The sequence below is a fragment of the Agelaius tricolor genome, unplaced genomic scaffold (assembly GCF_023055355.1).
Source record: "Agelaius tricolor isolate 1412-34295 unplaced genomic scaffold, bAgeTri1.0.p SCAF_2, whole genome shotgun sequence".
NCBI lineage: Eukaryota > Metazoa > Chordata > Aves > Passeriformes > Icteridae > Agelaius > Agelaius tricolor.
The window spans coordinates 24638443-24661647 of NW_027269262.1; the positions used below are offsets into that span (position 1 = coordinate 24638443).

At 36.3% G+C, this 23205-nt stretch overlaps 1 protein-coding gene across 2 annotated transcripts in view; it reads right to left on the minus strand.

Moving 5' to 3' along the window:
* ADCY2 (adenylate cyclase 2) overlaps nt 1–23205 on the minus strand; it is a 203965-nt gene that overhangs the window by 36316 nt on the left and 144444 nt on the right. For both annotated transcript variants that reach the window (XM_071454599.1, XM_071454607.1), the window contains 4 exons: nt 22022–22102; nt 17828–17897; nt 15393–15490; nt 9654–9738 (listed from right to left, as the gene is read on the minus strand). In XM_071454599.1, the coding sequence (XP_071310700.1) occupies nt 9654–9738; nt 15393–15490; nt 17828–17897; nt 22022–22102 (334 nt within the window). The remainder of the gene's footprint in view (nt 1–9653; nt 9739–15392; nt 15491–17827; nt 17898–22021; nt 22103–23205) is intronic.

Here is a 23205-nt window from a genome sequence, read left to right on the forward strand (position 1 = left end):
AAAGAGGTTGCTGCAGTCATGATTTCTGATAGGAAATCTACCAAGAAGCTTCAATGAAAAATCTTCCTTTCCAGGATGCCCTGCCTTTTAAGAGTGATTCCTGCCTAAAAGGCTAGCAGGCTAGCACAGGATAGGTAATTTTGCTAGTGGGCAGAAACTTGGAATTGTGTAAAACACAATGGTATATCTTAAGGGCATTGTGGGTATGTGGAAAACTTACATGGCATTTAGGAAATGGGACACAGGAGAGGAAAGGAAGGCATAAATGTGGATCAGATATGTACAAATATAGGTAGATGGTGACGAGAAGGGATGAAAGGAAATGGATGCAGGTGAGCACTTTTCTAAATGAGTGTATTGCATATTGTTATTAAATTCTGCCTCTAACCATCCTCTGTGTAGGTGCAGTCCTTATTCTGTGCCTGCATGTGAGTGAATGGCAGCAAACTTCATGCTGCACTAGATGGCAAGGGGCACAGGATGGGTGCCACTGGAGAGAGATCATGTAGGTGAGCAACTGAAGGTGTCAGGAGCTGAGCTGTCTCAGACCAGTCCCTGAGGAAACCCACAGGGTGTGTGGGGGAGTGTGTGCATAACCACAAAGAAAATTCAAACAGAACTGGCTGGCAAGCAGAAGATCTACATTTGGAAAGACCCAAGGGTTGAACTAGTCATTTGGTAAAGGGGGCAGAGCCTGGGTATGGATACTGTATTAACTAAAATTCCAGATGTCAGACCCACAAGTGAAAGTGTGCCTGTGGATGATGGCAGTCAGGAAGTGTATATCCCATCAGACCTGATCCTCCAGAAAGAAGGAACTAGACCATCAGTGTGGATCGTGTTTACATGAGTGCTGCACATCGTTACATGGGTGCTGTAAGAGAGCTGTTCTGTCCGTGGATCTCTGAGATTGGTCCTCTGTGTATGGTGTATGCCCATTTTCCTATTGGGAACACATGCCCAGCCTTACTACAGGTTGCACCTCAGACTTCAGTGGGAGTGGGACAGGAGGATCCCCTCCCTGGATTTTGAATTCCATCAAATCTTGCTTCAGTGGGTCGGGGAGGAGCACTTCCCAGCTCCTGACCTCCACTGGACCCAACAAGCTCTAGCAGCCCTTACTTTCAACTTCAAAACTTTAAAAATCACGTCTCAGTAAAAAATGCAAAACCACGTTGGAAAAAAGGTGTTTTAGTGTTGTGTTATAGTAGTGCTACACAATGTCAATTGAGTTTTCTCTACTCATATAAACAATTTGTGTTATCTTAATTCTGAGGATAAAACTAACTTTCACACAGAAAAAAATCTCTGCTAAACTCCAGTATCTAACTACAAGAATGTCAGCATCAAATGATGGTGACTTTTCAAACTTTACTACTTTAACATCAGTGCTTCCAATTGTTAAATTTGAACTTTCTTTGTATTTGAAAGTAATAATTGAAAAAAATTACAGTATAGAATTGCTGAGACTACTTAGCAATGCCCATGCTGAGAACAGCATGTATTGCTGAGAACTTCCTTTGTTTTTAAAGTGTCTGGAAAACAGGTACAGGCTTATGTAACTTCTGTACTAAAATGCCTTGCAATAATTCCATTTTTTCTTTGTTTACAAGATTTTTGAACAATATCATCTGACCTTGCTAATATATTTTAGCAAGGAGAACTTATTGGACTGATTTTCTACACTTCTTCACAAAAATGTTTTCCTGATATCATTAGGGAAAAAAAAAACCAACCAAAAACAAAGCAACTTTATCACTTAGAACAGGCCTGGAAAACAACATAAATTTCAGGAAACAATGTATCATTCAGACAATGTGATTAATCAATAAGAGGGATTATTTCCAGTGCTCTTCCTAAAATTACAAGACACTGATGGCTCTAGCCAGAAGAACAATGTGAGTTATGGTAAGAGTGCAACTTTAAAAATTAAGTTCTAGGTAGTTATTTCCACTTGTCAAACAGAAGCACAACAGAGTGATGTATTTCTTACCAGTCTGTTAATGCACAGCTCTGAGTTCTGGAGGGGGAAGACCCCTGTTTATTTGGCACATCTGCCCTCCCCACCTTATTTGTTAAGCCAGTGAGAGTCCTGAAAGGAAAACTTGTGACAAAACCCTAAAAATGTTTAAGCCATTGAGTAGATATTCCTTGGAAAACATGAAAAAATATATTGTTGAATAATAATTCTCTGTGTGAATAACAGATTTGCTGAACTTCATTACACTTTTGAGCACTCCAGACCCAGCCCATATCTAGTCCTACTGCAGCAGTTCAGTACTGCTAAAAATCTGGGGAATCCCTAGAAGCAGAACTGAAGGGGTGGGGGTAATCATTAAAACCACTCTTAAAAGCAGACTTAGGCAGGTTTATTTTGCTGATTCCATCATACATTTTTATTGTGTTATGTCTCCTTTGCAATTTTCTGAATAAAATGGAGAATGAGATTAAAGAAAGAATCAGTTGTTGAAAGCATGCAAGGAAGATAAAACATCAGATCTCAGTAGCATTAGAGAGTATCACAGTGTTTATTCTAAGTGGAGCTTGCAGAATATGGTTCAGTGTTTATCATTTTCTGACTAGAAATAATAGGTATTTGTAGCATGAGAGGTGACTAATGTATTACCTTTTCATCTGAACATGTTAAATCTGATATGACAGCACAGCATGATAATGAGTAATAACTTATTTTGAATATTCAGGACATTAAAAATGTATCCTGTGTTGTCTTTCCACACACAAAAACCTACTTCAGCATTTAATAAGATGAATGCTGTCTTTCTGAGTGGGATCAAGGAACTGGTGCGAGAACTAATTGTGACAGCTATGTTGTAGATGAAAGACAGTGTTTCAAGAGCTGTCACACTTCTCCTTCAGATGCTAGTTGAGGTTGGAACATCTTCACTGAAAACTTCTTATTTACAGAAAAAGACAGTGAATCAGATTTTCTATAGTTCTATTGTTGTTCTTTTAATTTTGCATTCAAATACAACTCGATATTTTACCAATACTGATGCTTCAAAGAATGCAATCAAGAGAAACAAAATTCAGATTTTTAACATGCTCGTTTTCTCTCAGAGTTGAAGAAGACACCAAAGTTCAAACCCAAAGAACTTGCTGACAGAAATTACATTCACCTAAGCTTGGAGAAGGGGGATTTTGCTATACAGACACAAGCTTTTACTTTACATACTTATTAATGCTCCTAATGTTGACAAAGTACTTCTAAAACAAGTACTGTAACACCAAGATTTTGAATTTCATGGTGGCACCTGTAAATCTAAGCCAGGAATTTTGAATCATACAAAATGAATCTAGGTGAAAAGTCTACTCAACTTCTACCTCATGCAAGTGACTGGACAAAACCTAGAATCCTGAATAAAGAAATAACAGCAAAAACTAAAGTCAGCATCACGTTTTTAATTTCACCATACTTTGCAGTGTTAATCATCCTTTACGATAGGTCACGTTAAAATGGCCATGTGGTTCACTTCAGCTGTGTCATTCAAAGGAAAGAACACAGCAGTGTTCCAGGCTGACCTGGAACAGAGGCTGGACAGAGTTAAGAAGGAATAAAATAGGTATTTATTAAAAGGTCTTCAAAGGATACACCTTGGGCAGTACAAGAGCCCAGCCATCGCTCTACCAAAGATGGATCCAAGATGGACCCAAGATGGAAGCGAGATGGATGATCGCTCACAAGTTTTCACACTTTTATAAATTTTGGTCCATTTACATACTGGGGTTAATTATCCAATTACAGCTTCGGGTTATGAAGTCCCATCTTGCCAATTTGCTCTCCTCAATTTGCCATTGTTTACACTTTTTGTGCCCCAAGCTGTGACTAAGTCCTTGGTTCTTGGAGTGGAAAAGGATTCTTTTGTCTAACTAAACTGTGGAGAGAACTTGCTAACATGTTATATGAAATTCAGAGTCACACACCAAGGCAGCACAGAATCTGAAAAATGTGAAAGCTAAAACTTAAGGCATCGTTTCAGCCCCCATAGAGGCTTGACAAGGTCTTTACCTTGTCGAGTCTCTATTCTAAATATCTACTAATAACAGGTAATTAATAATAGATAAATATCTAACAACAGTGAATATCTAACAGTAAATACAAATATGCCTTTAGGCAGTCAGAGTTCAGTCCTGGCACTTCCTGTGCTGCTTTCCTCACTCAAGAAAACATACAGTCACTGTGGTATATGCTACTTTAAGGTGTTCTCAGTCCCTCCCATCAAGGTTTTAATTTTTCTCAGGAAACATTTAAGAGCCACCAGCTCCGAGAAGACTCAAACCTGAAAGAAATTTTAAGGACAATGCTCAGGGCACTGAACTAGAGGAAGGATTTCCAAATGCTGCGTTCTACATTGGCCAAGTCTCGATCTCCAAGGGAGATTCTACCATCCAAAAACTGTCTCACACAACAGGAGCTCTGATCTGAGCCCATATTCCAGTACTAGCACATCACAGGTATCAGCACTCAGGTAATACATGTACAGACCACTGAAAACAATCTGGATGTTCTCTGCTTTTCTGCTTTTTTAATAATCATAGGAAAAATTGTTTGCACACTAGGAAGCACACTTGGGTATTTGAAATTAACCTGCAATCTCTCATCATGGGCAAAAACACTAAAGGGCAGCATTGCTGGATTTAAAGAATTATTAAAAGAGAATTTTTGGCAAAGCAGACATAAACAATGTGGTTTTCACCAAGTTAGGCAATTCTTCAGCTGGCTTCAATCATGTAACTAATGTTGTAAACATGTAACTCAAGAAGTAAGAAGAAGGATTTTTGTTACTGAAATCAGTACACTTCTAAGAATTCCTGAAGTCTGAACATGGTACTTAACTAAGTGGTGATGGATTTGCTGTTGTAGTGCCCCTACTAGAGACTCATTAGAATGACTTTTAGGATTGATGAGCCTCTTTCATGGACCCTGCTGTAGGTGCCAAAGTGCTTCTTTAGGTTTTCCTTGCCTAATCATCCCTGTTTTAGTCTTCATTTAGTGGCAAAGCCTTACAATTGAAGAAACGAAAGGGCCTAGATCTTTCATCTACTTCTGTATTAAAAGACACTCATTTCAAAGGCAAAACTCCAGATTGAAAATAATTTCCAAGTAGTGCTGGTGCTGACATTTCTCTCCTTACAAGAGCTTTTAAATATCTTTTGTGTACACAGTAATTATAACTGTACCTAAGTACTAATGCCAATTGCTTTAAAATTAAATACAAACCCCTGCAAAAAAAGGTAAAGATCACTCTGTATGCAGTGATGTGGTGTAAATAATATGCTCTCTTCTAGCAGGAACAGGGCTCATGTACTGGCTGCCCTTTGTCAGAGACTTCAGTAACCTCAAATCAGAACATCTTTCTCAACTGTGAATCCAGTTATTTTCTGTTGTTTATTCTGTTGGTACCGTGTTCTTCTAATTCCATTGTTCAATTGGGCATCTAAGAGAGACTATAAACATGTCCAGATCAGATGACATTACTTCTATCTTCTCTGTTAACTTAAGTAGTCAAACAGGTTTGCAAGGTATAGGCTTATGCAGCAAAAAAACCCCATTTCATAATAATAAAATGTTACTGGCACAAAGAGAATGTCACATCAATTAAGTGCATGTATGTCCCAGGTAATGCAAATAGATTTTTGAGACAGTACTTGCACCAATGCATAAAGAACATCTGCTTGAGAAAAATACTTCTTTGGCCAGCTACCTCAGCTACCCCAAAGATTTTTCCTTTACATGCTTAGTGTGTTTTTTTTCCCCCACTGAATGCATTACATTTTCCAACATATTATTTAGGTGCCAGATGATTGCTTCCTTGCCTTCACAGCAGGAGGTAAAACACATCTAACACTTACCAGGTCTGAGGCATTTCACATGTATTCTATGAACTCATCTGTACTTCAAGAAGATAAAGGGAAGAGACAGAAAATACCTGAGCTAAAGGACAATCACTGTCCTCTATTCCTCTATCTGGGAAAAAAATGCCTCGAGGGAAATGAAAAGAAAATATTCAAAGTTAATTAAAAAGAAGGGCTTACATTTAGAATATGAAAAAATAAGACAAAAAGGATCTTTGACTAAAAATATTCATAATCTTTAAGATTATGAGTATCTCTGAATATTGCGACTATCCAAAAAAAAACCCATTAAAAAAATTAATAGGCACAAAAAATAATTTGAATATAGAACATATAAATTCCTTTCAAGTTTCAGCATATATGCCATTTTAGCTAGGATTGAGCAAGGTTTAATGCCTATGGGCAAATGACTATTTCTGTGAGAACTGTCAGCTCTCCCTGCCCTTGGCCTGTTTGCCCAAGACCAGCAGGGGATGCCACAAAGACAGGCTCTGGAAGTCTGTAACCTCCTTATTTGTGCTTCTACGGTGCTGCATCGTTTGATGGAAAAATTCCTATTCTTCTCTAATGGCTGAATTATCACTTCGCCCCAGACTGAGCTGGGCCACGCTGCAGTACTGCTGAACAGCAGAATCAATTAATAAACTCAGAGTGAAACAGTGAGCATAAATCTATACTTACAATATTGCAATTAAATTCTATAAGAGCTAGTAATTTTAGCATTACAGTCTGGACCGAGTTTTTTGTTTTGCCAATGAAATGAAAATCACACAGAGAAATTTGTTCAATGTTGTTTTTTTGGGGGATTTAGTCTGTGGTGGTTACAGCCACATGTAATAGGTGAAGACTGAGAGTGCAAAGTGTCAAAAGTACTAAGACAAGCACATATAACACAGTGATACCCAGGTGTCCTAAACTGAACTTAGATTTTGCTGTCTTTACTGGCATTTCAGGTCCCACTCTGTAAATATTTGACTGCTACTGCAGTTCTGGAGCTCAGGTTGGTGGTGAGGCCTGACCCCGGCTGGGCACGTTGGGAACACCAGGGCAAGAACAAGCCCAAAATGTTGGGCAGAGAAAGGAGGAGGGAACACAAAGAGAGAAACAGAAGAGGGAACCCCAAGGCTGGAGGAGCAGGCGCTCCATGCTGGAGCACGACTCATGGAAGATCTGTGCTGGAGCAGGTGATGTTCCTGAAGGAACTGCAGCCTGTGGAGTCCTGAAAATTGAGTAGGGTGGAACTGGGAAAGGAAGGAGCAGCAGAGAAATGTCTATGCACCAACCACTCTCCCCTACTTGTACTTGTTGACAGAAGGTAGAGGAATCTGGAGCAGAGGAGTGAAGGTAAATTTGGGAAAGGGAGGTGTAATGGTGTGGCTTTAATGTTTGGTTTTGTTTCTTACAATGCCAATCTATCCTAATTAGCAATAAATTACATCAATTATCCCCAAGTTCAATCTGCATGTTCTCTGAAAATAACTGGTCTGTGATCTCCCTGCCTTATCTCAAGCCATGAGCTTTCTCATTGTATTTTCCTACCCCATCCTTCTGAGTGAGGCAGAGTGAGTGAGCAGCTGGGCGAGTGCCTGTAGCTAACTCACCAGATTTAATCTCTCAGGATCAGACAGGCACAAAAAATTCCTGGGTTTTTTGGTGCATTTTTAGATGAGAGATATTTGGTGATTTTAAACTCTGTAATTGTGTCTAAGTGCATGTACACACAAGCAAATCCACATTTACTACGAGCCTTCTATAAGGGAATTCGAAATGTACCTCTTTAGAAAAAGATGTGTGAAAAAGCCCCAAATAAACCCAAATCTATTCAGCCTTAGGATGATAAAGCCTGATTTCTGTTAACAGTGTCACTGTTGTGTGAAAACTCAGATATCACTATTAGTTTCCTTGAAATTTTAGACTTTTACTTCTAAAAAAACCCACATTTACAGTGATGGGTCAGATTGTGCAATAAATATGCTACCAAAATATAACATAGGGTGTCACTGTGGTTAAAGCTGCAAAACAATACTTGGATTTTGACATAAAGGAAGAAATCTTAGGGAGAGAACAAGGGAAAGGAAAACCTACTGCTTGTTTCCCACCTTGTGGGGAAGACCTAGGTTCTTGTCACCTTAAGGTGGGTTCTCGTCATCTTAAGAACTACATCCATGCACATGAAGGAAAGACAACACGGCATCAACTATGGTCATAACTTTCTGAAATCTTCTTAACAGCATAGTTTCTGTATTAGAGCAGCTGAACTCACAAAGACATGGACATAAATAACTCCTCTTCAAGTTGCTGAGGTTAGAACATGACAACTGGCAAGTCATCAGAAATGCAATGATGGGTCTCCATTGCTATTCACAGTATTTACAGTACTTATTGTGACATGGGCAAAAAGGCATTGAAAATAGGTGTCAGATATTATTCAAGTGGCCCAAATCTACAACTCTGACTTGGGATATTGCTTAGCCATCTCTTTAAATGCAGAAAAATGTATTTGTATTCCTTCTAAGTAACACTATAAATAAAAAGCCCATGAGAATGTATGCCCCAGCACTTCTTGATACCATTTCATTAGCACCTATTTTTCCTACTGGAAAAGGCTGGCTTTTCCTTGAAGGATTTTTTAAAATTAGCTTATTCAAGAACTGTACTCTGACTTGATCATTTTATGCTCAATTTACTGTCAATAACAAACAGAAGTCAAGTATAACATTACCTAAGAACTAATTTTTGCTGTCAAGTAATAGCAATACCTCTAAGACCTCACTCTAGTGATTAAAAATATTTAAGATTATCGTTGCATTATATTTCAGATTAATTCCTGAGCAGTGGCAGCATCCCTAACTTATTGGAAAGGTAACTAAAATGTATATTAATTATATTTTATTAAAAACATGTCCTGGTTAATTACAAGCCTCATAAGAGAGAGAAATTATAAAAACCTACTTCCTCTGGGTTTTTTCTTTAACTACCTTGTCATACTGTTTTACTGCATACTGAAGTAATTGTCTTTCCCATGTGCTTTTTTAATAAAAGATCTTCTAGTTTTCTCTATGTGAACTTATGCAACGACAGAGGAGGACAAGTGGGGATGCCATATCCAAATTGCATTCACTTTGTTACAAATCATGAAATTCCTTATCCTTATTGTAAATGGAGTTCTGTGTTGGATCTATTTGAGAACTGAAAGGAGAGACATGCTGAAAGGCAAAATGGTTTGCTCAAATAGTGAATTAAATTCTTAAATTCATCATAATATTACATACACTTATAGGTATTATAACAACACCTGGACCACACAGTGACAAAACTGGAAATTTACTAAAACATTTTTATATTTCAAATGAAATTGTTATGGTGAAATATTCTTTAAACTCAGAAAATGGTCTTATACAATACTTAAACAAATACACAGTCCTGCAAATTAAAGCAATCACAGGATAAGTCACCTCCTGTAAGCACAATAGCAAAAAAAAATTTGAAAAGGCAATCTATCAAACAATAATGAAAACCTCTCAGATGATCCAGTTTCATATGAGAAACAGAATATTAGTGTCAATACAGACAACTACTGCATTGGCATTTTCTGCTTTTCAGATAAATCAGGACATTTTACAAGAAACCAACATGGACAAAAGAATGTCCACAGGAGCCTGAGTATGAAAATGCTTCTTTAACTGGTACTCTGCAAAGGCAGAGTGACTTGGCAAAATCAGAACATGTTATTTCAAAGCACCCATCAACTAATGGATTAGATTTCCTTGAATACCTACCAAAAGCTGTCCAGCAAAACAGATAAACAAAATGAAGGAAAGAAAGAGAAATGCAGCTCCAAATGAAATTCCAAGAATAGATGTTCTAGAAGAAAAGGAAAACAGGTATTAATTTCTTGGTTACACATTTGTAACATGAAATTTCTTTGTCTATAATACTGATGATATGAAAAAGTACTATATGCAAGTTGCAACTTCCAAACATCAACACCATGGAAAACCAATTCAAACCCTCTCCTGAATGACAGGCATTTCCCCAGCCATTTTCTCACTTCAGGAATGCTTGAATTAAATTAATTCTAACTTTCAAAGTTATTAACATGAGAAGCTAATAATTTCCACATGTATAAAGACAGAGTACATTAAGAGAAGCAATGCTTTGTTTCATTTTAACTTTAGAAAGCCTGTACTAAAGAAGATCCTTGATGCTTTAGTTTTGGTTTTTTTTTTGGTTGATTTTACAATAATAATAGAGCCTAATAGACACACAAAATAAACTTGCTGGTGGTGAACATTCCCCCCTAAATGCAGAAAACTGCACAGGTCAGTGATGTCCATTTTCAGTGTCTTGCAGCAGAAGCTGTGATGCTGATCCTCCTTACTCAGTGCTATCATTCATCCTTTTCTTGTGTGTTATAAATAGGAAGGTCTAGCCAAAGCAGCATCCCTGGATACTCAGTAAACAGAGAATCAGTAACAATCTGGGCATTTCTTCATTCATTCCTTCCTTCATTCATTCTGCAAATGTGGAAATCTCTCTCTAGGAACACCACAGTAGAGCATAATTGCTCCATCAGGCACCATGTAAGAGCTTCTCAGCACATCTGCTTAAGGAAAGATCCAGTGGAACCTAATTATGTTTAATGAATGCCAAGAGAAGACCAGAAGCTCTGGATCAACAGAGTTGCTTAAGCATGGGACCTAGATGCAGTCATGAAGTCCCTCACCTGAGTACCTGCTTTCAGATTTAGCCCCAGATTTGACACTTTTACAGAATTAAAAAAAAAAATAATTCTCAACTCCTTTGAGCCTCAGCAAACATTTTACCTTACCAGACATTATTTGCCAGAAATATTAAGAAACATATTGATCTTTTTTAACAAGTGTTATACAATATATTTTCAGGAAAGAACAAAAAAGCATTAACATCACCAACAAATCTGATGACATTAAAAGCATTTTGGAGAGTACTTAATGAGCTTCCTTTCCAAACATTCAGAGAACTTGTTATATATTAAGTATTAATCATCAGATTTTGGGCTGCATCAGCAGACCTGATGAAAAACAAATGACTGAGAATCAATAACATATATTAATTATGAAATAATATTTCTTTAAAAAGTCATTTGAAGATCATTATTGTTTATGAATACATGTTCTCCAAGATTTTCTCATTGAGACTGAGACAGTAAGCAGTACATCAGAGTATTAAAACTAGTATTCTACTCTTAGGAATTGAAAACTCTCATAAACTACAGAAGAGATGAAAGAAAAGAAAAAAAAATTGGAAACTAAAATCAGGGCCAGTTAGGAAAGAAACAGGTTTATTTTTTACATATACATAAACATTGCCAATCTTATATATCCTTAATTAACATTCAAAGAACCTTTCCTACATTTCAAAATATAACTATTCTTATATATATCTTATATAACTATTCTTGTATATGAAGAATACAAGAAAGGGGCCTCCACACCATAAAAAATGGCTCAACACAAGAATAGCCCTATCAGTCAAGTTTGGAGTGCATCCTTTCAGCAGAAGAAATGAAGATGTTTGAGAAACTGGAGAGCAAGGGAAATAAAATTAACGTGGCATAAAGAGAGCTTATGCAAAGAGTACTTAATCTCCCGGGCAACAGACAAGAACAAAAGGTCTTTGTAGCAGCTTCACATAATCAATGATGTTATTGAGGGAGCACAAGAATTACACAGCAAGGTGAACAGGACAAAGAGAAAAAGACTGAAGGTAATAAAAAGTGGTATCTTAGAATCCAGATTTGAGTGATGAAAACCCATAGTATTTTTGCTCCCCACACCCTCTTTTTTCTGGGAACATCAAGACTTCTGTTTCACTTAAGCTAAGACAAAATGGTTTCATGCTGCTCCTAGAAGAAAAGAAGTGGGCTGAAAATAGTATGAAGAGAACCAAAATGCTAACAATTAAGTGCCACCATAAATAAGTCTCGTTTGAAGCACTGACCATAGGAAAGCCATAATATGATTTCTTTTTTGTCACTGAAACATTAGAAAACAAGTACAGGTCTTTACAGTAAACCAACCTTGCTTTTGTTATGTAGAGTTACCAAATGCATTACATTGACAGATTTGGGCAGAATATTTAGTCAGAGGTGCACCTGAAATTGCATAAGCCAGGTAAGTGTTTAACTGCCTCTTCTATGCTTCAAGGAATGACCTCATTCTGCTCCCTGCTACAGTCCCCCACCAGAAACCCAAACAGGACAACCCTTGACCATAAACTACAGAGAGACAGTCGAAAAGTGAGGAAGCAATATGAGAATTTTTCAAGCTTCAGGTAATTCCATGCCAATATAATTTATGATCTTTGCTAACCTTGCATTTTTCTGGTTTCATTAGGAAATATCTGCTTCGGACAATTCATTTTTATCAATGGTACAAGATTGGAAAAAAATTACATTTATGTGTATCTCAGTAACTATTTAACTGAAAACCAGAAATTTACTGGTGAAGATAAAGATATTGAAAAATGCAGTAAAGAATGTGGGTTTTTTCCTACAATTTTGTAACTTCTAGGAAAATATGTGACTTTTGGCACATGTCCTTTAATGCAGAGCATTTCCTTAGCTTGTAGATAATTGCTATCCATGTTCTGAACAATAAGACTGCAAATTCTCTTGAGGGGATAAAATCACAATGAAGCCACTGCAACTGACAATTATACAAGCCAATACTGAATTCAGACTTTTTTGGTATCTAATAGTAGCTATTTATTTCTTAAAGGCATTGATACTTTCACTAAGCCATCAAAAGATTCAATATCTATGGAGACTGTATGGCAGTTTCAATGTTAAAACAGTATCAGTTCAGTTTTATAATTCCACTTGAACTGTTGTTGTTTGTTTTAATACAGGGGAAAAATAGTTAGTAATAATGCTTTCCTTTCACTTATACCATCTTCTATCTTCTGTGCCTGCTTTCAGGCAAACTTTCTGAGTACTCCCTCTCCTATGAAGAAATTCACTTGTGCCTGATCAAAAATATAATGTGAAGGCCTCCTAACCATGTTTGACTGTTAGTTTGGCATGACTCAGGAACACGATGGCCTCAGAGAGTGGAGACTTTGGAAGAATCTTAAATGTAGCCTAAACACAATCCCTTACTTGAATACTATAAGAAGTACCTCCTGTTCAATAGAAATATACTTTCATCAATTCACCAGTCTGTATTTCAAAAAACCAACAGTACCAATTCCATGCTAGTACCAATTCTGTTTGCTTAATAAAGAGTGTAGGGTTGCTGTCAATTAATAGGCATACTTCTCTCATTTGGTAAACCAAGAATTCTAGAGACCTACTGCAGGCCTGTTCCAAGGAACTGTAAAGATTTGCTTTTATTTAATGCCAATGAAGACCTACTCCTCATCATATATTTCACCTCAAGATATTGTTTTCTTGATTAAATTTATAATTACCACTTTGTGTAAAGCTTATTATTAAAACACTACATCACTTTACTAACCCCAAGAAAATTAAGACATTAATAAATTTTTCCAGCCTTGAAAAAAATGTCTGGTGATCTTAAAAATATTACTTAGTACTTGCAACTTGCTGGATGTTATCCATCATCAAATATCTCCAAATCTACTTTTAAGTAGCAGACTGTGTGCCTGCACAGAAATCAATGATATTACACTACTGCAGAATCAGGTTAATGGAATCGTGAATCAATACAACCCAGTGACAGATTTAGTTCATCTCCCTGTGTTCATTAGACCACCATTTAAAAATCCTGGAGAACTTTTGGAAGAAAACAATAAGGGTAGATAGAATTTATTAGGAAATAACATTTGCAGCATTGGAGTATGTTCAATTGAAGTTGCATTTGCGATGACTACATACACTGGTGGTTTTTCAGCTTTTGTTGTTGTTGCTCTTAACTTGCAAAGCTCCTAAGTTTCTAGAAAGTTGCAGGTGCCTGTATAATACCTTCCCTTTCTGGATTCCATTTTTACATCTATTAAAATAATCCACAGACCACCTGAAGCTGAATACCATTCATGTATTTGTAATACCTGATTTTACACTCTTGCTTTTACAATTTGATATGCAGCCCTACAAAAGGATCATAAGACATTTAACATTTTGGTAATGAAAATGACAAAGCATTTTTAAGTGTCTTTTGCTCTGATGTTAGAAATAACAGAAATACCAGCAAATTGGAGGATATTTTCCTTAGCTGAATACAGCTCCCTAGAGTTCACTGATATTCTGATCAATTTTAATGAGATAAAGAATTGGTTTAAGCAACATAGTAAGGATAGAGCAAAACGAATGTCTGACCACATGTAAGAGAGATGATAAATCTAGATTAATTTTTATTACTAAAATAAAAACGAAAAAAATCATACTGCTGGCTGGGAGCAGTTAGATTCACCTTTGCCTTTTGGGATGTGGCAAAACAAGAGTTTCTCTGAACTAATTCTTTTACTTATCAAAATACAGTATGAGCTTGTAAAATAAACTTTACCATGTCTTAACTTCATATTTTTAATAATGCTTAAAGTCACACTCAAATATGTGCAGGATACTGCTCAATTCTTGGAAGAGTGTCCCTTGCTTTGTGCCTCCATTTGAGAAATTTGCTGGGAAATTGCTGCTGTAACATCTGAATAGAAGTCCATAAAGCTTTATACATGTTCTAAGTCTGCAGGATAGAAAGTCAATTTATAATTTCCTAACACTTCCTTCTGGCTTTGAATTAAAATGTGAGTAAATACTACAGAACAAGACCAATTACACAACTGTGGTTATAAATAATAATCTTGAAAGTACTCTTCAGGAGAAAGGACTATGAGTTAAGAATTACTATATGACAGGGAATATGAAGTGTTTGCTTTAGAAACAATTTCTATAAAACAAAAACCAAATTTTCACTGTGTAAACAATCAGCCACAAAATTTATTTTTAAGAAGTCTAATAAAACATCCTATATTGGAATTGTCTTCCAGTTTTCAGGCTTTCTGTAGAAAGCACAAATCAAGAAGCACAAATATAAATCATCTCATAATGTATAAATTCTAATAAAAAGATTTATTCCAGAAATGGATTTTAGTATTCCAAAATTAACTTTATAAATGTACCCTTTATGGTTATTAATGCTCTGTTTTCATACTCAGTATAGGAGTATTATCATAGTCATAAGTTAAATACAGTGATTTATCACAGTGACAAGTCTGTAATCCATTTTGTCTCACTCTAATGTCCAACTGTCACACTTATTTTTAAATGCAATGAAAGAAACTAAAAGGAATGAAGAAATTTTGCTAATGTTTGGCATAAAACTATCAACAGTGTTTAAAATTAGAAAGAAGCCTAACTTTGAACATTGGCTGAAATCCCCAGTCTTTTCTGTTGAATTTAATTTCCATGAACTGACATATGTAAACTAACAATCCCAGTTTTTTTACTTGTATTTCTTTTTTTTTTACACTAATGAGCAAATATACATAGGAAGAAGTACACACTAAATATCACTTACTTTGGCAATACCAGAATCTGTACAACAAAAATGCAGAAGAATATGAGACAAGCACAAGTCACATAATACTTGAATGCGGGCAGAGTAGTTGCTCGATACTAGAAGAAAATAAAAGCAAATGTTAAAAATGCAATTGCCAAAGCAGATAAAATAGCACCCAACTGAATTTTCAGCTTAAAGATGCATATATGTATAGGCAAATCTTAGCAACAGTAAACTTCCTGTTCTTCAGTGACTTCACATCCACACATACATGGTTAGGGATTATCAGACATAGCATTAAAACTTTTGCTTATTGAAGAACAGTTGTGTCAAATGGTTTTGCCTTGTTCCTCCACTGAACTCAATATCCCAAACTCAATATAAAAAGTTTAATTAACAAAAAAATTCCCCTCCCAAAAAAAAGCCCCTAACCCACCAAAATGAAAAAGTTAAAACATAAGTTAAAATATTTTGAGGAATGACCAAGCATTCTTCAGATTTCAAAATTCTTTGTGATTAATTCCTCAAACTGATTTTCAATTATTGATAAATACTGAATGGGCTGAAACAGTTACAAAAAATGCAATATTAATTGAGACAGGAAACTTCTGAGCACAAAAAGTAGCAAAGTGTGACCTGTGCTACAGAGCATAGCTAGGAAGCACACTGATATTTACTGAACCTATATTATTACTTCAATTAAAATATTTTATGTCTTTGTTAAAAGGCTTCATATGTCCACTACTAATGTTATGTTACTACTAAACACTTGATATTCTTAGGAGAGAGTCAATTTGATCTGTTTTGTCATGAGAAAAATCTATTTATCTCTAATTAGTCTGTCTAGAGACATGAGAATTAAGCAATGAAATATTTATCAGAGTTGCTCTGCTATTTGAGATAGATATATCTAGGTTGAAAGCAATTAAGTACTCAAAGGGAAATGATCTAAGTAGCTATTAAAGTTACTTACTCTATACTAGGTTGCTTTGGGTTTTTTTTCAAAAGATAAAAGTTCAAGATTTAATTACTAAGAAAAAAATACCAAAGATTATTTTCACAAAATGCTGGAGATGCAAACTTCAGAAAATGGAAAGTGCATGAGCTGTGCCTTCCAACTGCAAGCACACAGCTGTGCCTCTGTGCTACTGCCAAGTTCTGCCTATGAAACCAGTGCACCAAACTTTACATGAATATGTAGAAACTCACTTGGGTAACACAACAGCTTTTTTTACTTTTGAATTGTATGAAAAATTAAAATCAATTCTTATCACTTATCTAACTGGATTACAAGGCACAAATATGTCTTTGCTTGACCTCTGCAGCAAGTTCTGCTCTTCCACCTGTCGAGTATGTTTGTAGTGGTCCTGTTCAATGATTTTGAACTTTGAGCTGCTATTAAAATTTCATAGAATTCCAATCTACTTTTAAATTTGTTTCAGTGTTTCACACTTCTCCAGGCATTTCCTAATGAAGGCAAGCAATTCACTCCTTAGGTTAAACAATTGTTTTGCTTTATTATTTTTCTGTACTTTCAGGTCCCATAGGGCCAGAAAAGCTTCTGTTTAAATCAAAAGCAGACTTCTTACTAAGTTCTTTAAAGCCAAGACTGGACTCGTGAGTCATTAAGAGGCAACAAAAAATGATATAAAAAGATGGATCCAAAAATAACAATTAGCTCTTTGCTGTTCCACAGCATTTTACATCAAGATATTGGACTTCTACTGGGATCACTGACTCAGCCAAATAACTTAGCTCCCAAATTTTCTCCCAAGTCATTGTCCAAAGTACACATAATGATGTATTTCTCTTAAGTTCTCTTTCAGAATTCATTGGTTAGTAACAACCACATTAAAATCTCATGTGCTGACAGGCACAAAGCTGCACGGCTTTGTTCCAATCGGTGAACCCCCAAACACCAAGGATGAGACCACACCAGGTCTTGCTTCTTCTCTCTTAGGAAGTCCTCAAAACAGGCTCAAGGAGCCTTGAAACCTTTTCCACCCTAGTGCACTGCCAAGCAACACATGCCTTTGTCAGATGGCTGTAACAATTATTCTGCTGAGCTGTGAAAGAATCTGAAAATCCTTTTGGATGCTTTGAACTGAAAGATATCTACAAAAATAACTGAGTATGTATTCAGCCACCACATGGGACACAGAGGATACTTGCTGGACAGTGTGAGCACAGCAGGGCAATACTTCCTCTAGCCCCTTCTCATCAAATTCACCAATTTACACAGCCAGTTGTGGTCCAACCTACCTCTTACTTCCCCAAAGGGAAGCATAGCTGTTCAGCCATCAGCTGCCATCAGCTGCTCATGAGAAAGCAGAAAGAGGCAACTCCCCAATCTTCCTGATGAAGCTGTCAGTGAGTACAAATACACTCAAGGTCCACAGGGCCACAAAACAATGAAAAGGCCTGACTTACTGAACTTATTGAAAATAACTTACTTCTTTTTCCAGAGTCTTATTATAGAAAAGAAGTGATATCCTTTGAATGTCTTCAGATTTAAGCCACTGCCTAGAAGAGAGAAAGAGCATTAACACCGACATAGGAAGAAAACAGTCCTGTCCTTTTCTATTACTGAAATGCAGCAAAATAGGAAAATAAGTTGGAATTAAGCAAGTTCAAGTGTATTGCACTGTATATGGTGAATTTCACTGTCAGTAAAGTGGAGACTGAAAATCCCCTCTCCTTTTCAGCTTCTATTGCTAAGGTACACATGAAAAAAAAGCTCAGGTGAACCATTGTTTTTCTGTTGATCATGCCTAAGAAGAATGGATGGAGAGATTTATATGATGGAACTCTAACAGTGATATTCCACTCATGTCCAAAATACTGCAGTATATCCAACGGACAGAAGAGGACCTGAGACAAAAACAGGCCTTGACAAGGTTCCTTTAGGAAAGGCACTGTTACAACATGCAGGAGTGGTGGGTAGGTAAGCTACACTTACAAAAACTCCTATTGCAAACAAAAATGTAACAAAAATTATTAAGAGGGGGAGGGATTTTGTCTTTGAACTGTTTCTGTTTCTTGACCACAGCTCTGTACTATAGAGGTAAATTTTGATCTTCTTCCTGATTATAAAACCTTCTTCCCTGCTTTAACATGAGAAATAGCATAAATACTTGCATTGAAATGATAAACCAATTTTAAACTAAGTAAACCTTGACAAAAGCTTGACATAACTTTTCCAAAATGAGATGTTCTAATATGAAAGTCTACATCTATTTTAACAGACATTTGAAAAGATATAGAATATTTAAATGTCAAGAGGGTTTGGCTGCTTGTACCTCAAGGGCACAATGGAAATTTGAAAACAAAAAATTAATTAAACAGAATAGTTCTGTGGACATGCAGTACTTGAGCTTGAACAATAGTAGCAGGGACTGAGATTTTTTTCCAACATTTCCAGCAATAATGTTAAATTAGGCTCTAAACTAGTAGTGTAGCTAATGCCTCCTAAATAAAAGGGAATTTCTCAACTGACAGTCTGTAATGCAAATAAGTAGCAGCAGTGAACCACAGTGGAACACATCCTAAATTAAAGTCCTGGAGAACAGGAGTGGACAGAGCAGAGTGTAAGCTATTAGCTTTAATTTGTGAAATGGAAAATATTTGTTTCCTTGCCTGGGAGACTGTTCCTGTGCAATCAGTTGCATTAAAAAAAAGGGTCTGTAAACATATTCAGTTCTCGGAATGCTTAATTTAAAAATATATTTCCCTTATTGCTCTGCAATGGCTCCCATCTATGTGATCACAGTTAGGACTCTGAGAAGAAAGAGAACTGAAAGGCTGGTGTACAAAAAGCATGATTTTGTTTGAGTTCAGCTGTAATATACTGGAAAAAACATTCAGTTTGCAGAATATTTTTGATAAACTGAAAATGAAAGTTTTTTCCATTTGGTTACAAAAATTAAATAAGAAGTAACCCTCTTCCCCAAATAGTTAACAAATTTCCTGTTTTTTCCAATGGTATCTGACAGGTGGATTGATTTAATTACCATCAGCACACTGCTAAAAAGTTCTCTCTGCAGATCTACTCCCAAGGGCCCAATTTGGTTACACACTTGATGGCATGTGAAGTCAGGAGTGCCATTTAGAGCACGTGCTGCCTCATACTCCACATCACAAGCTCACGTTTTCAGAAGCTTTTAGTTCTTCTTAAAAGTTCACAAAAAAACCTGTACTGGTTTTACATAGCAGGCACTGAGAGGTCAGAGATGAGGGAAACAGCACAACACAAATGGAAGTGGAGACTGAGTTCAGAAGAGGGAGCACAAAGTCACACAACTTTGGCACAGACACAAGGGCTAAAAAATTCTGCCTTCAGCCTGACTCCCTGATGGGTCTGGAAATCACCAAAGTATTTTCAAGTACATGAGGACATGTCTCTACGGAAACTAGGTACCAAAGTTTGGCTTAAATTCTTTTGCAATTCCAGGAACAACACAGACAGACATCTGAATTCTGTCTGTATCCACAGAGGTATGTGGTTTCATAGGGCTTGTACTGCTTGACAATGTACAGCAAGGAATTATGCACAAAACAGCAGCGCTGTGACTTAAAGGGAAAAAGCAAAGAGAGTGTGTCCCTTTAGCACAGCAACCTGTTTTTACTTCAGCCCCCTCTGCAGGTACATATTCAGCCCTCTGTAGGTAGATATCTAGCTGGCAGATGGTCATCCCTCCATCTCATGTCCTCCTCTAAGCACCAAGGCTTGGCATGGCTTAGCTAGGGCTGCTCATCCCCAGCCTGTGCAGGACAGGCACCTGGAGCCAGGAGTGCTTTGTTCAAGATACAGGGAAAAGAAACCCATGGAGAAAGTGTGATGTTACATCCTAATCAATGGCTAAGGCACAGAAGCTCTTTGTTCTGCACTCACTCTGGCAACTCTTTTTAAATTTTCTTTATTCAGTCAGACTTATTTGCCATGCAATCCAAATGTTACACTTAAAACATTTAGAAACGCCAGTTTTCTCATAGACTTTCTTAAAATTTTCTCATTGATTCACAAAACCTTTTGTTTAGTTTCACAACCACGTGTTCACTCTAGCTAATAATGTTATTTTCATTTTACAAATGAAAAATTGAGGCACAAAAATACGCACAATAATAAAGAAAACAAAAATGTGATTAGTTTTGTGTCCTAAATGTAGGAAATATTTTATTTACCTTTTTTTGTGCACTTAGGCTTCACAGAGTTAAACTATTATTGAATTACCTTGACGTTTGAGGAATCAGCACTTTTCATAACTTATCCCTGAGTATTAATCAATTGAATCATAGCTTTTAAGAGATTCATTCAGCAAATCAATACAGAGCTAGGTAGAGAATTTAGTTTTGGAAGGTGACATTCAAACTTTCTGATATATAAAATCATTTCTTATCTTTCTGCAGGTTCCCATGTAATTCACAAAATGCAATGAAGCGTTTTCAGAAACGTTTTTTACCAAGTTTCTCTGAATTTTATGTGCTAATTAGATAAGACAGGGATTGTCTAAGATAAAACAACATACAGTAGGGTCACATCAATATTTTAATGCATTTATACAGATGCTTTACTTTTGACATCAAAACATCATTTTTGAAATCCTTTTATCAGAGCAAGTATACCTAAAGACACAAAAAGCCTGCCAAAATTTATATAGCTGTTTTAGGCAAGTCTAGTATAATCAAAAGGCTTTGCTTAACACATGACCTACCCTATTTCACTGTGTTCTCTCTATGACATAAAAATATCAACAGTCTTCTAATTGCTGAAAAAAATTTCCTAAATCCAAGTACCATTTAATAGGACTAAAAGATTAAAAAAACCCAATGTGACATAGGAACATTTAATAATTAGGTGTCATACTCAGCTGATTAAGATTCTGACTAACAGAAGTGGGGGGGAAACATGTAATTCATCACAATTATTGTCCACATGTTTGAATTGCAATTCCCTTATTTCATCAGAGAAATATAAGAAGCTTCAACACTTATTTTGGACTGAAATTGATTTCTTTCTAGCTTTATCTATTCACCAGGAAACAGAAAACTTCATACTGCCTCCAGCTCTTCTTAGGACATGGAAAAAAATACATGGCAGGTTTTTTCACCCAGCAATTCCAACATGCCATCAAGATTAACCTTCCCTAAGAAACCAAGCAACCAAGTGAGAGACATTAAACTATGGTTTTAGGGAAAGTTTCTAATCCTGAGGAACTGTTTCGGTGACAATTAGGAAGCATCAATTTTCACATCATTCTGATGTGAAAATCATTCTGACTGAGCCAGTCATTTCTTGTGTCTTACTTCTCTGCCCCCAGGTAAGATAAATCTGTAGTGTCACAGCCATGAGCCTACAGACAAACAGTTACAGAGCAAACTCCCTCTGCCAGGCAGATCAAGACAAGTCAATACCTCAGTCACAGCATGATTCACAGGCACTGTCTTATCTCATATAGGAGAAAATGTCACTTTACAGCCTATCTTCAAAATGTGCAGGGCATCCTACACCAGTATTGGTAACACCTTTACTGTTTTCAGATTTGGTGTGCATGTGGGAACAAAAAAATATTAAACACTGCCCTCTGTTGCAGCTTTACATCAAAGTTGGAATGGACAAAGACAACAAAGGATATAGGATAAAGGCATACTTTTGGGCATTGATTCCATCAATGGCTTGGATCATCCTCTCATTCAGTTCTTCCTCAAATCTTCTTTTCTGTGATTTTGTTCTGAAATGAAAAATGTGGGAAGTCACGTCAAAAACAACAGCTATCATAAACTTGTGAGTTTACCATCAATTTTTAACATTTATACTGCAATAGCAACTATAGGCATCAGGCACAATGATCCTATTAATAAGCTCTTAAAAAAACATCATAAGCCACAGTGTCATGTACAAACACACACACACACTCACAAATCTAGAGCTTAGCTATTAGGGAGCACTTAAATACAAACACGAGAAAATATTTCATAAAAAAACAAGAGAGTTCAAGAAATTCTGGTCAAAGAAAAGTCTTCCACAGTATTATGAATTCATGAAAAAGAATGGGAATATGCTCAAATTCATAAAGCATTCATTCCTGTTTCTTGCAGCTTTTTTCCTAAAAAACCTTGTCAGAATTGTATGATGAGCATAATGTATTAGTGCACTGAGGCATAATAGGTATACCCCACCAAAATCCTGCTAACTCTTCTTGGAAGTACTTTACTCTTTTTAATAAGAAAACTGAGCACTGACTGAAATTCATTTCAAGCTCACATAATATTACTATGTTTATGAGCCTTGTAACTCATCTGCAATAAAAAAAGCTTCTTTACTTTTGACTGGACTCGGCATGAACCGAACAGAGGATCATCACAATGGGTTCACCTTTGCTAACATAAATTCCTGCAATCATCAATCCTTTCAGTAGTTGTGCTTTCCTTGAAAATGACATATCTCAAATATTGATGGTGAGGTCTATATTTGAAAACTTAAATTCACTGCTAACTTAAAACCAGTGTTTTCTAAGAAGTCATTAGTCAGATCTGAAATTTGACTCTTTCCTCACCAAAATATTCTTAACCTACAAATTGAACCCAGTCAAACACAAATTTTCCTCAACATCAAGTTTTTGGGTTATTTCTCTAAAACTGATAACCTGTTGTAAGTTTCAAATTAGTACAGCAATTGTATTAGTGGACCTACAGAAACTTAAAAAAATTACACAAGTGATTTCATGCCTATTCAATACTAGTGAATTTAGGTAAAAAATTGCTTAAAACTTGCTTTTCACAGAAGTCAATCACAGAAACAACCCAGGAAAAATGCATAGACATTGCCCAGACA